Below are 16,565 nucleotides of genomic sequence, written 5' to 3'. Positions count from 1 at the left end.
GTATTGATGTTAAGAGTTAGAATCTCACTGTGGAAAGGACATATACACATGAAATGAAAGCAAGAATAAGTCCTGAAGTGAGAGACTGGAATTCAAGGTGTCTGTGAGAATTCCAGATTTCTAAATATATCTATTCATGTATATATTCATGTATATGTTCACTTTAATTATATATAGGGATAAGAGTATATGAACTATGTATATGTATATGTGTGCATACCTACATACATTTCCCAGTTCTATCTGTTGAAACGGTAGAAAAGCAAAGACAGTCCAGGATCACTGGGCAAAATTAACTAACAGATCTTGGTTTCTAATACCATTCCTCATTAAAGAAATAATATTTTATGAGCAAGATGGTGAATATGAAGCCTAAAATCCCCCTTCCTCTAGAAAAATAGGGTTTTAACATCAAACAACCCAAATGCTTCTGAGAAATCCAAAAAATAGTTAAAAGTTTCCTGTACCTTAGACAAGGACAAAATCAACTACATCAAAGTCCAATAAAAAAAAATTGATACTCTCAAGATTAACTGCCCAGAGCCTCTCCCTATTCTCGCACAATGCAGTACAATTAGGAAGAAGTCCCTCAACTCTTATTTTCCCCTTGGGTATGGAAAGGAGTAAAACACACATTCAACATTCTGACAATTGCGGCACGGGGTTGTCCAAGAGGCCAGTTTCCCTCTTGCCTCTATCCAAGTACTGATAGCAAAAGGATGCCAGATTGAGAATCTCAGAACTAAAAACAGAGTACACCATGCACCAGTGTTTGCAGTAACAAAAGCAGACATTAGGTGGAGCTCCGGTACTGAAATTTATAATAGTATCAGAGAGGCACTAGGGGGAGTACCTGAGTAGAAACCTACAAGCCTCATGCATAAACCCAGATGGAACATCTACTCAAAAAAGACTTAAGAGGTCTCCAGAATCCAGGCACACTAAATGGAGAAAGTCTTCCCTATAGAAAATCAGACCACAAACTCTAGAAGAGTTGGCTGATGCTTCAGATGCCAAATCTGAACAACAAAAAAGTAGTAAGACATACAAAGGAAAGGGGAATCTTAGCACATTTAAAAGAAAAAATTATATCTCCAGAAACTAAAGCAGCAGAAATATACGAATTGCCAAAAAATTCAAAATTGTCATGATAAGGATACTTAATGAGCTAAAAGAGAGCACAAATAAACAACCAAAGGAAATCAGGAAGGGATGCCTGGGTGGTTTGGCAGTTGAGCATCTGCCTTCGGCTCAGGTTGCGATCCCAGAGTTCCAGGATCGAGTTCCAAATTGGGCTTCCTGTAAGGAACCTACTTCTCCCTCTGCCTGTGTCTCTGTCTCTCTTTGTGTGTCTCTCATGAATAAATAAAATCTTTAAAAATAAAAACAAAGGAAATCAGGAAAGCAATACATGAACATGAGAATATTAAAAAAATAAAAGCTATGGGGCAGCCTGGGTATCTCAGTGGTTGAGTATCTGCCTTCCCCTCCTGGAGTGATCCTGGTCTGGGGATTCAGATCTGCTTTGGGCTTCCTGTGAGGAGCCTGTTTCTCCTTCTGTCTATGTCTCTGCCTCTCTCTGTGTCTCTCATGAATAAATAAATACAATCTTAAAAAAATTAAAACTATGAAGAAAAACTACACAGAAATTCAGAAACTAAAGAATACAATAATTGAATTGAAAAATTCATTATAGCACCTCAACGACAGACTTGACCAGGTAGAAGAAAGAATCGGTAAACTGGAAGACAAGACCTTCAAAATAATCAAGGCAAAAGAAAAAAAAAAGAAGATAGCATGGAACAGAAAAAAAATATATGAGAATTGAAGAAGTAAGAAAAAAGAAAGGAGCATGAGACTTATCTGAAGAAATAATGACTGAAAGTTTCCCAAGTCTAAGGAGAAAAACAGACATATGAATTCAAATAACTTGACAAACTCTAACTAGGAAAATATCTGAGGAGATCTACACTGAGATCAAACTGTCAAAAGTCACAGAGAAGGGCAGCCCAGGTGGCTCAGTGGTTTACCGCCACCTTTGGTGCAGGGCCTGATCCTGGAGACCCAGGATTGAGTCCCGCATCAGGCTGCCTGCATGGAGCCCTGCTTCTCCCTTTGCCTGTGTCTCTGCCTCTCTCTCTCTGTCTCTCTGTCTCTCATGAATAAATAAAATAAAATCTTTAAAAAAAATAGTCACAAAGAACCTTGTCAACAGCAAGAGAGTAACATACAAGAAAATTCTCATCAGATCATCAGCATGTTTCTAACCATTAAGATTATGGGCTACAAGGAGCAGGTTGATATAGTCAATGCACTGAAAGAAAAACTGCCAAACAAAAATACTATAATCTGGCAAAACTGTCCTTCAAATATGAGGGAGAAATCAAGACTTTCTCAGATAAAAAGAACTGCTGAAAGGAAATCATCACCACTAGACCTTCCTTACAAGAAATTCTGAAGGGAGTCCTAAAAGTCCTGAAAGTTAAAAGAAAAAGACATTAAACATCAACACAAAACCATATGAAAAATATAAAATTCCCTGATAAAGGTAAATATATTAACAAATATCCTGTACTATAAAGTAGGTGAATAAACCCTGTATAAATCTGGTACAGAATTTTTTAAAGATGAAAATTATAAATCTAAATTATATATTACTATGCAATGTAAAATGAGGTAATTTATGTCATTAGTAACATAAAATAGGAGGGGCAGGGATGTAGAGTTCTCACGTGCAATAAAGTTATTATCAAATTAAAATAAATTGTTATAACTTGAATAAATTTTATATAATTGCAATGGTAACCACAAAGGAAATATCTACAGAATATACAAAAAGGGAAACAATAAGGGAATCAAAATATGTCACTACAAAAAAAAAAAAATCAACAAAACACAAAAGAAGATACCAAGAGAGAAAAAGAGGAACCCAAAGCTACCAAACAGAAATCATTAAAATAATGGCAATAGTAAGCCTTTCCTACCAGTAATTACATTAAGTGTAAGTGGATTAAACACACCAATGAGAAGACACAGAATACAAAATTAAAAAAAAAATCCAACTATATGTTGCCTATAAGAGGCTCTCCTTAAGTCTTAGGACTCACACAGGCTCAGAATAGAGGGCTAGAAGAAGATATTCCACAGAAAAAGGAACCTAAAGATAGCAGGGGTGGCCATTCTTAGACAAAATAGAAATTAAGACAAAACTACCAAAAAAAGAAAACAAAGGATACTATAAAATGATAAAAGGGTCAACTCATTAGGAAGATATAAAATTATAAATATACATGCACCTGACATTAAAGCATCCAAATATATGAAGCAAACACTAACAGAACCAAAGGGAGAAACAGACAGCAACACAATAATAGAATATTTCAATATCCCTACTTTCAGTTATGGCAAGAACAATTAGACAACATATCAATTAGGGCTTAATAATACTGTAAAATAGATAGACCTAACAAACCTATGAGAATATCCCACCCAACAACAGCAAAATACATGTTCTCCTCAAGCATATATAGAACATTTTTCAACATGTTAGGACACAAAACAAGTTTTAACAATTTTAAGATCAAAATCACACAAAGCAAATTTTCAAATACAATGGGGTAAAACTAGAAATCAGTAGCAGAAAGAAAAAAAATCCAGGGATCCCTGGGTGGCGCAGCGGTTTGATGCCTGCCTTTGGCCCAGGGCGCGATCCTGGAGACCCGGGATCAAATCCCACATCAGGCTCCCGGTGCATGGAGCCTGCTTCTCCCTCTGCCTGTGTCTCCGCCTCTCTCTCTCTCTCTCTCTCTCTGTGACTATTACAAATAAATAAAAAATTTAAAAAAAAATCCACAACTATGTGAAAATTAAACAACATGCTCTTCAACAACCCACAGATCAAAGAAAAAATCATAAAGGAATTTAGAAAATATCTGAAGGTAAATGGAAACAAAACACAAAATACCAAAACTATGAATTCAGCAAATCAGTACAAAAAGTTTATGGTAGTAAATGTTTACACTTAAAAAAATCACAAACCAACAGCCTAACCTTTCACCTAAAGGAACAATAAAAAAAATTTTTTTAACTCAGTGTTTGCAGAAGAAAGGAGATCATAAATATTAGAGCAGAGATAAATGAAATGGAGAATTAGAAAACATGATACCAAAGGTAATTTTTGAAAAGTGACAAACCCTTGGGTAGATTAAGAATGAAAAAAAAGAGAAAACATTTAAATAACTAAAATTGGAAATGAAAGAGGAGATATTACATCGATGTCCACTCACTCAAAGACTATAAAAGATTTTTTGGATAACTTAGAAGAAATGGACAAATTCCTAGAAACATACAATCTACCAAGGCCTGAACTCTGAACAGACCTGTAACTAGTAAAGAGATTGAAACAGTAATCAAAAACCTCCTAACAAATAAAAGCCCAAAACCAGATGGCTTCACTGGAGAATTCTATCATTTTAAAAAGAATACCAACCCTTCTCAAACTCTTCCAAAGAATCAAAAAGGAGGAAACTCGTAAACCAACTCCATGAGGTCAGCATTATGATATCAAAACCAAACAAAGACATAAAAAAACTACAGACCAATATTCCTGATTAATAATGATGAAAAAATGATGCAAAAATTCTAAATAAAATACTAGCAAACAGAATTTTAAAGCATATTAAGGAGCACCTGAGTGGCTCAGTTGGTGAAGCATTCAGCTCAGGTCTTGTCTAATGATCAAAGCCCAGCATTTGGCTCCACACTGTGTATGGAGCCTACTTTCAAAAAAAAAAAAAAAAAAAGCACATTAAAAGGGTCACACAGTAAAATCAAATAGAATTTATGTGTGAACATAAGCCTAGCTCACTCACTATTTGTAATGATATGAAACAATTTAATATACCACATAAACAAAATGAAGGACAAAAACCACATGATCATCTTGACAAAAAATCAACACTCCTTCCTGATTAAAAAAAAATCAATAAACTAAGAATAGAAGCAAACTAACTCAACATAAAAGTCCACATATAAACAGGCCACACAAAGAGCATATTTACTGGAGAAAGACTGATAGATTTTTCTCTAGGATTAAGAACAAGGCAAATATTTGCAAAGCATATATTTGATAAGGGATTAATATCCAAAATAGAAAAGGAACTAATACAACTCAATAGTAAAAAAAAAGATTTTTTTTTCCAAGGAAGACATACAAATGGCCAACAACATGAAAAGGTACTCAACACCCCTAATCGTTGTCAAGCAAATGCAAATCAAAATCACAATGAAATACTCTCACACGTGCTAGAATGGCTATTATCAAAAAGATAAGAGAAAACAATTGTTTTTTTTAAAAAATATTTTATTTATTTATCCATGAGAGACAAAGAGAGAGAGGCAGAGACACAGGCAAAGGGAGAAGCAGGCTCCATTCAGGGACCCCGATATGAGACTCGGTCCCAGGACTCCAGGATCACGACCTGAGCCAAGGGCAGATGTGCTTAACCGCTGAGCCATGGAAGCGTCCCAGAGAAAACAATTGTTGACAATGATTTGGAGAAAAGGAATCCTATGCACCATTGGTGGGAAAGGAAATTGGTACAGCAACCATGGAAAACAGCAAGAAGACTCCTCTAAAACTTAGAAACAGGGCAGCCCCTGTGGCTCAGCGGTTTAGCACCGCCTTTGGCCCAGGGCATGATCCTGGAGACCCAGGATGGAGTCCCGCATTGGGCTCCCTGCATGGAGCCTGCTTCTCCCTCTGCCTGTGTCTCTGCCTCTCTCTGTCTCTCATGAATAAATAAATCTAAAAAAAAAAAAAAAAAAAAAACCTCTATACGTAAAAAAAATAAAACTTAAAAACAGAACTGCCGTATGATCTAGCAATCCTACTTCCAGATACATATCCAAAGAAAGCAAATTAGTATCTCAAAGAAATACATGCACTCCCATGTTCATTGCAGCATTATTCACAATAACAAAAATATGGAAAAAAACCCTAAGTGTTTCTGGATGGATGATTGGATAAAGAAATTGTAAGACACACACACAGGAATATTATTCCACCACAAAAAGATGGAAATCCTGACATTTGTGACAACAGGGATAAATCTGGAAGACCTTATGCTAAGTGAAATAAGCCAGACACAAAAAGACAAATACTGCATGATCTCACTTATAAGTGGATCTTGAATGAAAGAAGAAAGAAAGAAAGAAAGAAAGAAAGAAAGAAAGAAAGAAAGAAAGAAAGAAAGAAAGAAAGAAAGAAAGAAAGAAAGAAAGAAAGAAAGAAAGAAAGAAAGAAAGAAAGAAAGAAAGAAAGAAAGAAAGAAAGAAAAAGAAAAGAAAAGAAAGAAAGGAAAGAAAGAGAAAAAGAAAATCAGCCAGCCAAACTCATAGTAACAGAGTAGAATGGTGGTTACCAGGGGCTAGGGGCCATAAGGAGTTTATTGTTTAACGCATACAGTTTCAGTTTTGCAAGATGAAGAGTTCTGAGATGGATGAGGGTGATTGTTGTACAATATTAATGTATTTAATACCACTGAACTGTACACTTAAAAATGGTTAATACAGTAAGTTATGTTCTGTGTATTTTGCCACAATAAAAAATTAGAAAAAAATATTATCAATATACATATAAATGAATGTGCATATACAGACATATACATCATGTGAATGCATATATATGCATGTGTATATATATGTGTGTGTGTATATATACTCACAGCATATTAGAAAACATGTTCTAAAATGTCAATGGTGTATATATACTAGATTTAAATTATAGGTTACTTGTTTTCCTATATACTTTTCTCAATTTCAAATGCTCTACAATAATACACTTATCATCAGGGGTGCCCAGGTGACTCAGTTGGTTAAGCATCCATCTCTTGGTTTTGGCTCAGGAGATGAGATTGAGTCCTCAAGTCTGTACTCAGTGGGGAATCTGTTAAGATTCTCTCTCCTTCTCCCTCTGTCCCTCCTCCTACTCCTACTCTCTCTCTCAAAATAAATAAATAAATCGTTAACAAAATAAAAATAATATGTGTACAAATGAAAAAATAAATACCATTTTCTAAAAGTAAAAAATAATAAAAGTGCATTACCAAATAGTATGTCCAGTATTATTTCTTTTTTTTCTTTATCTTTATAACTTTGGAAAATCAGGAAGGGAAACAAAAATATGTGAATAATAGTTGGGTTATCTTGGGAAAATAGGATTATGGCCATTTTTGTTTTCTTCTTTATTCATGTATTTTTTGAAATTTTCATTAATTATATTATTTTATAATATAAATTATCTTATTTGGATGGAACCAGAGGGTATTATACTAAGTGAAATAAGTCAATCAAAGAAAGACAAATACCATATGATTTCACTCATATGTAGAATTTAAGAAACAAAACAGTTGAATGTAGGGGAAGGGAAGGAAAAATAAAATAAAAACAGAGAGAGAGGCAAACCCTAAGAGACTCTTAACTGTAGGAAACAAACTGAGGGTTGCTGGAGGAGAGGGGGTGAGGAATGGAGTAACTGAGTGATGAGTATTAAGGAAGGCACTTGATGTAATAAGCACTGGGTCTTATATGCAACTGATGAATTGCTAAATTCTACCCCTGAAACTAATAATACACTATATGTTAACTAAATTGAGTTTAAATTAAAATGTTTTTTAAACAATATAAATACTATTAATACCACAATATATTTTCATTTGTAAATATGAAAAACTAATAACCCAATCAATGCTGTAAAGTAAAATTCACAGATCTAAATGCCTATCTTAAGAATAGAAAAAATAAATAATGCTATCCAATGCCTTTTATAACTCCTTAAAGCATTGTATCTAGAATACTACTACTAAATGGATAATCACATTCAAGTTCAAACAGCCAATATAGTTTTAAATATCGTATTGCTAAAATTACCCTTAATAACAACTAATGATTTTAATAAATATAAAATTTATTAATACAAAAATTTTTATTAACATTACAAAGAATTTAAATCATTATAACATTAAATATTTTATACTTGATAGTTTACACAGAATACATACATTACGTTCTTCCTTAGCTGCTTCTTCTAACTGAGCTACAAATTGTGAGCAACATATCAAGAATGAATTCAGATCATCCTCAACCTTTTCAAAAGAATAACAAAACAAAGTTACTTTTATTTTGGAATCCATATGCATACCCATCTACATTTCAGTATATTTAATTATTTTTGAAAATATTTTTTGTCTATAATTTACATCCCTTCAAAGATAGAAGACCTGAAATCATGCTTCAAATGCTATACTAGCAAGTTCTCCCAGAAAGTGGAAGAGAGTATATTCTGGGGAATATATATGCCTATGAATGAAATATATCTCAAGTCTTTTATTTTCCTCTACACAGTTGCAGAAAATTAAGCATCCCAGATTTAGACTCCTGAAGTTTATGAGTACCCAAAAAAAGGTAGCCACTCTATATATACCTTAGAAATATCTCTTTGTGTTAAAAAATGAATGCTCATTATGACTTCTGAATATAATTATACTTGCCAAGAGCTATAGTCTTTTACCCTCACTTAATGGGCAAGTGAACACTTTGAGGAAAAAATAGTGACAGATTAAAATATCACAATGACAATCTTTTTTAGTAGAGCAGTGATTTGTAAATCAGAAACAACCTATGATAAACAAATCTCAGTTGCTTATATACAGTTAGGATTCTCACAGAATGTTCTCCATGAGGAATATATTCATTCAACGTTGTATTTTAAAACACACTCACAGGCTGATACACTTTTTTTTTGTCATGATAAAGACATAGCCATATAGGAGAGGAGAAAAACTGAATTAGTCATTCAGGAAAGTGGGAAAATGAACGAAATAGAGTTACTAATTATAAATATAAATGAGATGATAGGCATACTTGGGGGTTTTTTTCTACTCATATTCAGACACCACAAATATTGAGATGATGATTGATTTGATCAAGACTACAGTTTAACAAAATAAAATCAATATAGCATGGAAGAAAAAGAAAGTACATATGCATGGGTGCAATAATAATAATGGGCCATGGAATTTAAGGTAGGTAAGACCACAAGGAAGCTTTGGGACATTAAAAGTCAGTAAAACCAATGAATTATAGTTCCCAATGGAATCAAAGGACTTTTGGAGTCAGAATATTAGACAGACTAAGTGGGAAAAATAAGAGGTAGTGACCAGAGATTAAAATGATTGAAACTTAAATACAGAAAAGTTAAAGTTACTGGTTATGATAAAGACTAGAGGATATCACCTTGTCAGTTAGTTGCCGAGATGTGCTAAAAGACAAACATTGGAGGAAAGAAACCTAATGAACTGGGATGCCAGATTATTTGAAAAGATCTACATGGATATCAAAATCATAAAAAATTATGATAACAGTGCTTTAAGACAAGTATCTAATAGTCTTATAATATTATAATAGAGAGTCTTAGTTGCCTACTAACAGGACCTCAATTTTATTAGGGATGCCAATGTGCATAGTTAGTAGTAATAATAATAAAGTGTGCCTAGGTGGCTCAATTGGCTAAACATCTGCCTTCAGCTCAGGTCATGATCCTGGGGTCCTGGTAGAGCCCTCTATTGGGTGCCCTACTCAGTGGGGAGCCTGCTTCTCCCTCTCCTGCCCTTTCCCCCCACTCATGTTCTCTTTCTCTCAAATAAATAAAATCTTTAAAATAATAATAATAATAATAATAAATAATAATAATAATAATAAATTTTCCAACCTTCTTTACCAATAAGGGTAGCCATGTGTCCCAATCAGGCCAATGAGATAAAAAGAAATTGCTGGGCAGCACTTCTAAAAATATCTTTAAAAAGGGAAGCAGAAATGCCACTTATGGTTATGATGTGAAAAATTATGCGAGTTCTTCATTTTGGTGTTAAAATACAGAAAGGAAAAATATATGAAATTATATAATTATCATGATTTTCCTTAAGGATATTGAAAAAGAGAAGATATGAGAAAAAATTGATGAACTGAATTCCACAGAACATTTTGTAGATAACCAAAGAACCAAAGCCATATCCATACCTTCTGGGAGCATAGTGGAGAAAGAAGAGCACTTGGCCCAGTATGTGTGAAGTATGCCAAGTCAGCCAAGCCAAAAAGCAGGCCTACCATTGACAAACAGAACTTAGAGGATGAAGAAAAACCAGCTGAGCCATTTAGGCTAGTAGACAGACTGGAATGAGAAAAGTCCCCAAAGCAAATCACTCAACCCAATAATTTTTCTTCTACCAAACTGCTCCCTATATGAATTTTGCCAAAAAAAATGGCATTTTAATCTTAGGAATGGTGAGAATAAAAAAATCTGGAAATACCAATTTTGGTAAGGATATACAGCCACTGGAACTCTCACAGACAGCTGGTAGGAATATAAAATGATTTTTCCACATTGAGAAGTAATTTGGTTGTTGCTCATAAAATTAAATATATACTGGGAAGCCCCAATGGCCCAGTGGTTTAGTGCCACCTTCAGCCTGGGGTGTGATCCTGGAGACCCGGGATCGAGTCCTTTGTCAGGCTCCCTGTATAGAGCCGTCTTCTCCCTCTGCCTGTGTTTATGCCTCTCTCTCTCTCTCTCTCTCTCTCTCTCTCTCTGTCATGAATAGATAAAATCTCTTTTAAAAATTAAATATATACTTATAACTTGCCAATGCTATTCCAAAGCAATTATCCAAGATGAATAAACACGTATGTCCTGACAAAGACTTGCACACAAATGTTCATAGAAACTGCATTCATAACAGCCAAAATAGGTACTGGATCCAATGACCTAAATGTTTATTAACTAATGAATGGATAAATGAACTGTGGTATAGCCATACAATGGAATACTCTTCACAACAAAATAAACTACTGATACATAGAACAACATGGATGAAGCTCAAAAACATTACAATAAAGTGGGGAAGACTAGATATATAAGGCTACGTTTATAAGATTTTATATATATAGCACTCTAGAAAAGGCATTAGTATAGTGATTGATCAGTGGTTATCTGGAGTCAAGGTAGGAAAGAATTGACTGTAAATGCAGTACAAGGAGGCTTTGAGGGATAATGAAAATGTTTTATGGTTTGATTGGCAATTACACAACTATAAAAAGCAGGAACTCAGAAACAGAGGACTCTCATTTGGCATGTTCTTGTGGTAATTGTATTTTGAAGCTCTGCCAGGATTAAACCAAAACTATTTCAAATCAGAGTTCAAACTCTTGCCAGCTAAAATACTGGCAATGTCAAAGAAATCCACCCCTCAGGGGAAGGAGCAATAGGAGAGATTATGGGTTAGACAAATCAGACAAGAACTCAACTTAATTAAAATATGGATCAATTCCTGCTCAAATCAATTCTTAAAGGAATGAGAATTATTAGCTTTCCACGCTAAATGCCAGAAAGGAAACAGTAAGCATTCTCTAGAAAATAAACACTTTACCACAGTTTCCAATGTTTTTCTAAATATAATGCTTGGGATCTAGTTTTTAAAAATTACAAAACATATTCATAATAAAAAGAAAAATAGTAGAAGCAAACACACTGATTAGCAGACAAAAATTTTTACAATTCTGTTACTAATACAAAGAATTTTCATGAAAAGATAAGTAGACTAAGTGAAGGATAATAGCAAGAGAAATATAAAAGTAATCAAAAGATAATCCTAAATGTGAATATTATATTTAAACAAAAATTTACTTGGATATAACTTAACATCAGATCAGAAACCACAGAAAGGATTGGTGAAACTGAAACACAGAAAGAGAAAACACTGAAATGAATGAAGAGTATGAGTGACTTCTTAATATAGTATCAAGCAGTCTAATATATGTATAATTCGAGTCTCATAAAAAAGGAGCAGAGAGTCAGTAAAATATCTAAAGAAATAATGAATGAAAATTTCCAAAGTTGTTGAAAAAATTCAACTCACAGATTCAGCTTGATGGACTCTAAGCAGAACAAATAAGCAGAAAGCGGGGATGCCTGGGTGGCTCAGTGGTTGAGCATCTGCCTTTGGCTCACAGCGTGATCCCGGGATCTGGGATTGAATCCCACATCAAGCTCTCTGCATGGAGCCTGCTTCTCCTTCTGCCTGTGTCTCTACCTCTCTCTTTCTCTGTGTGTCTCATTAATAAATAAATAAAATCTTTAAAAATATATACATAGAAAGCCTCAGCTAGGCATAACTTATATCAAACTGCTGAAATCCAAAAATAAAATATTTAAAGCATTCAGAAAAAAAGGGAAACTATAACAATAATAGCAAAAATATATATAAGTGAGGTAAATGTTATTGAACTGTTATAAAGTTCTCACATGAGAAATGAAGTGTATAATATTAAGTCAAGATAGATTGTGATAAATTTAAATAATAATGAATTCCTAGAGCAAGCACAAAAACAAATTGCTAAAAAAACAAGAAAAGAAATAATGTGAAATGCTAAAAAATACACAATTAACCCAAAATAAAACAGAAAAGAGTAAAGGATCAAAGAGATATAGGACAAAAAGAAAGCAAATAGCAGGAAAGTAAACTCAATTCACATTATTTCATTGTTTCATTATAATAAATTAATTACATGATAATACATTTAATTAATCAATTAAATGCAAATGAACTAAACCTTAAAAGACAGATATTGTCAGATTGGATTAAAAAAAGATTCAACTATATGCTGCTACAAAGAGGAAGAGTAAATAAACAGTCATAGTTTGAAAATAAAGTTTGAAAGAAGATAGAAAATACAATGACTATTCATAAGAAGAAAGCTGATCTAAGATAAAGGAGATATCAGAAAACTCAGAACTGAATCGGAACTAAAAATAAATTTGGACTTCGAGTTCTGGCTATAATTGAATAGGCTCATTCCTCTAATCCTCTCTTCTACAACACAACAAACCAACAAAAGAACACAGGAAAATTCTGAAACATAGAAAGAGAAAGGCAGAGTTTTCAAAATTTGAGGAATAAATTAATCCCTTAGGTTTTCATTTTCCCTACATATAAAATAGAGGGAGCACTGGAACCTGGAACTTCCAATAAGCACAGACTTAAAAAAAAAAAGAAGCCTTAAGAAAAGGCAAAGAGGGGCACCCGGGTGGCTCAGTTAATTAAACATCTACCTTCATTCAGATCATCATCCCAGAGTCCTGGGATGCACTCTGCATCAGGCCCCCTGCTCAGTGGGAAGTCTGCTTCTCCTACTCTCTCTGCCCTACTCATACTCTCTCTCACAAATAAATAAAATATTTTGAGAGAAAGAAGGAAAGAAAGAAAGAAAGAAAGAAAGAAAGAAAGAAAGAAAGAAAGAAAGAAAGAAAGAAAAGAAAAGAAAAGAAAAGAAAAGAAAAGAAAGCAAGCAGACAGACCCAAGGACTGTGAAAAGGGTCTCTAGAATAACCCCAAAACTTTCTGACAATACCTATCCTCCTTGAGCCAAATACCTAGAAAAAAACTGCATCACTACCCGTATGTGTCAATAGGACTCAAAAAATGTGGCAGTGAAAACTGGCCCTCCAATTCTCCCACCATAGTGGTGCTGGTGAAATGAAGCAGAGAACTGAACTTCCATTCCTGTCTGGAAGTAGCAGTCATAATGAGTCAATGATATCTGCTCTCATCACTATCATTAAATATAATACTGGAAGCCATAGTTAGCATAAGAGAAGGAAATAAAATGGGTGAGGCAAGATGGTGAGGATAGGATCCCCAGGGAACCTGTCCCCATCAACTTACCTAGATGACTTTCAAATTATCCTGGAACCCTATAAAATTGACCTTAGATTTAAAGAGAGAACAGCTGAAAAAAAAAATAAAGAGAGAACAGCTGGAATGCTACAGATAGAAGGGTTTTCGCTTCTAACATCTTGAGAGTAATTTACTTATCAGGTTGTGGTTGATATTCTTAACGAATCCCACTCATACAGCCACTCTGCACTGAGAAAAATGACTAGAAAGAAGAACTCACCACAAAAGAAAGAATGAGAAACAGAACTCTCTCCCATAGAGTTAAAGAATTTGGATTACAATTCAATATCAGAAAGGGAATTCAGAGGCACAATTATAAAGCTACTAGTGGCTCTGGAAAAAAGCATAAAGGAATCAAGAGACTTCATGACTACAGAATTTAGATCTAATCAGGCTAAAATAAAAAATCAATTAAATGAGATGCAATCCAAACTGGAGGTCCTAACGATGAGGGTTAATGAGGTAGCAGAAAGAGTGAGTGATATAGAAGACAAGTTGATGGCAAAGAAGGAAGCTGAGGAAAAAAGAGGAAAACAATTAAAAGACCATGAGGAAAGGTTAAGGGAAATACAAGACAGCCTCAGAAGGAAAACTATATGTATACCTGGGATTCCAGAGGGTGCTTAGAGGGACAGAGGACCAGAAAGCATATTTGAACAAATCATAGCTGAGAACTTCCCTAATCTGACGAGGGAAACAGGCATTTAGATCCAGGAGATAGAGAGGTCCCCCACCTATAATCAATAAAAATTGTTCAACATCTCAACATTTAATACTGAAACCTGCAAATTCCAAAGATAAGAGAAAGTCCTAAAGCAGCAAGAGACAAGAGATCCCTAACTTATATGGGGAGAAATATTAGATTGACAGCAGACCTCTCCACAGAAACCTGGCAGAGCAGAAAGGGCTGGAAGGATATATTCAGGATCCTAAATGCAAAGAACATGCAGCCAAGAATACTCTATCCAGCAAGGCCCTCATTCAGAATAGAAGGAGAGATAAAGAGCTTCCAAGATAAGGAGAAACTGAAAGAATATGTGACCACCAGACCAGCTCTGCAAGAAATATTAAGGGGGACTCTGTACAAGAAAGAGGAAGCCCAAAGAAATAATCCACAAAAACAGGGACTGAATAGGTAATATGATGACACTAAATTCATATATTTCAATAGTAAGCCTGAACGTGAATGGGCTTAATAATCCCACCAAAAGACACAGGTTTCAGACTGGAAAAAAAAAGCAAGACTCATCTATTTGCTGTCTACAAGAGACTCATTTTAGACCTAAGGACACCTCCAGCCTAAAATTGAAGGGGTGGATAACCATTTACCATTCAAATGGTCCTCATATCAGACAAATTAAAGTTTATCCCAAAGACTGTATAGTAAGAGATGAAGAGAGACACTATATCATACTTAAAGGATCTACCCAGCAAGAGGGCCTAACAATCATGAATATTTATTCCCCTAATGTGGGAGCTGCCAAGTATATCAATCAATTAATAACCAAAGTAAAGGGGCAGCCCAGGTGGCTCAGTGGTTTAGCGCCGCCTTCAGCCCAGGGCATGATCCTGGAGACCCAAGATCTAGTCTCATGTCAGGCTCCCTGCGTGGAGCCTGTTTCTCCCTCTTCCTGAGTCTCTGCCTCTCTCTCTGTCTCTCATGAGTAAATGAATGTAATCTTTAGAAATAAATAAATAACCAAAGTAAAGTCATACTTAGATAATAATACACTAATACTGGGAGACTTCAACATGGCACTTTCTGCAAATGACAGATCTTCAAGCACAACATCTCCAAAGAAACAAGACCTTTAAATGATACACTCGACCAGATGGATTTCACAGATACTTACAGAACTTTACATCCAAATGCAACTGAATACACATTTTTCCCAAGTGCACATGGAACGTTGTACAGAATAGACCACATACTGTATCACAAATCAGGTCTCAACCAATATCAAAAGATTGGGACTGTCCCCTGCATATTTTCAGACCATAATGCTTTGAAACTTGAACTCAATCACAGGAAGAAATTCGGAAGAAACTCAAACACGTGGCAGTTAAAGAGCATCCTGCTAAAAGATGAAAGGGTCAACCAGGAAAATAGAGAAGAAGTAAAAAGATTCATGAAAACTAATGAGAATGAAGATACAACCATTCAAAATCTTTGGGATACAGCAAAAGCAGTCCTAAGAGGGAAATACATTGCATTAAAAGCATCCCTCAAAAAACTGGAAAGAACTCAAATACACAAGCTAACCTCGCACCTAAAGGAACTAGAAAAAACCTAACCCAAGCAGAAAAAGACAGTTAATAAAGATTTGAGCAGAACTCAATGAAATCGAGACCAGAAGAATTGTGAAACAGATCAACAAAACCAGGAGTTGGTTCTTGAAATAATTAATAATATAGATAAACCATTAGACAGCCTTATTAAAAACAAAAGAGAAAAGACTCTAATAAAATCTCAAATTAAAACAGAGAGATCAGGGCAGCCCCAGTGGTGCAGCGGTTTAGCGCTGCCTGGAGCTCAGGGCGTGATCCTGGAGACCCTGGATGGAGTCCCATGTCGGGCTCTCTGCATGGAGCCTGCTTCTCCCGCTGCCTGAGTCTCTACCTCTACCTCTCTCTCTCTCTCTCTCTCTCTCTATGAATGAATAAATAAAATCTTTAAAAAAATAAAATAAAAATAAAAAGGAGAGATCACAACCAATACTAAGGAAATACAAACATTTAAAAAACTTATTATGAGCAGCTATACACTAATACATT

At 34.8% G+C, this 16,565-nt stretch overlaps 1 protein-coding gene across 13 annotated transcripts in view; it reads right to left on the bottom strand.

Annotated features, from left to right (window-relative positions):
- The window catches only part of CCDC7 (coiled-coil domain containing 7), a 383,481-nt gene that overhangs the window by 350,255 nt on the left and 16,661 nt on the right, over positions 1–16,565 (bottom strand). For all 13 annotated transcript variants that reach the window (XM_077896533.1, XM_077896532.1, XM_077896535.1 and 10 more), the window contains exon 4: positions 8,061–8,144. In XM_077896533.1, coding sequence (XP_077752659.1) covers positions 8,061–8,144 — 84 coding nt within the window. The remainder of the gene's footprint in view (positions 1–8,060; positions 8,145–16,565) is intronic.

This window comes from Canis aureus, chromosome 5 (assembly GCF_053574225.1).
Source record: "Canis aureus isolate CA01 chromosome 5, VMU_Caureus_v.1.0, whole genome shotgun sequence".
Taxonomy (NCBI): Eukaryota; Metazoa; Chordata; class Mammalia; order Carnivora; family Canidae; genus Canis; species Canis aureus.
The sequence above is the reverse complement of the archived record's forward strand: the minus strand, read 5'-3'. Positions and strand labels throughout refer to the sequence as shown.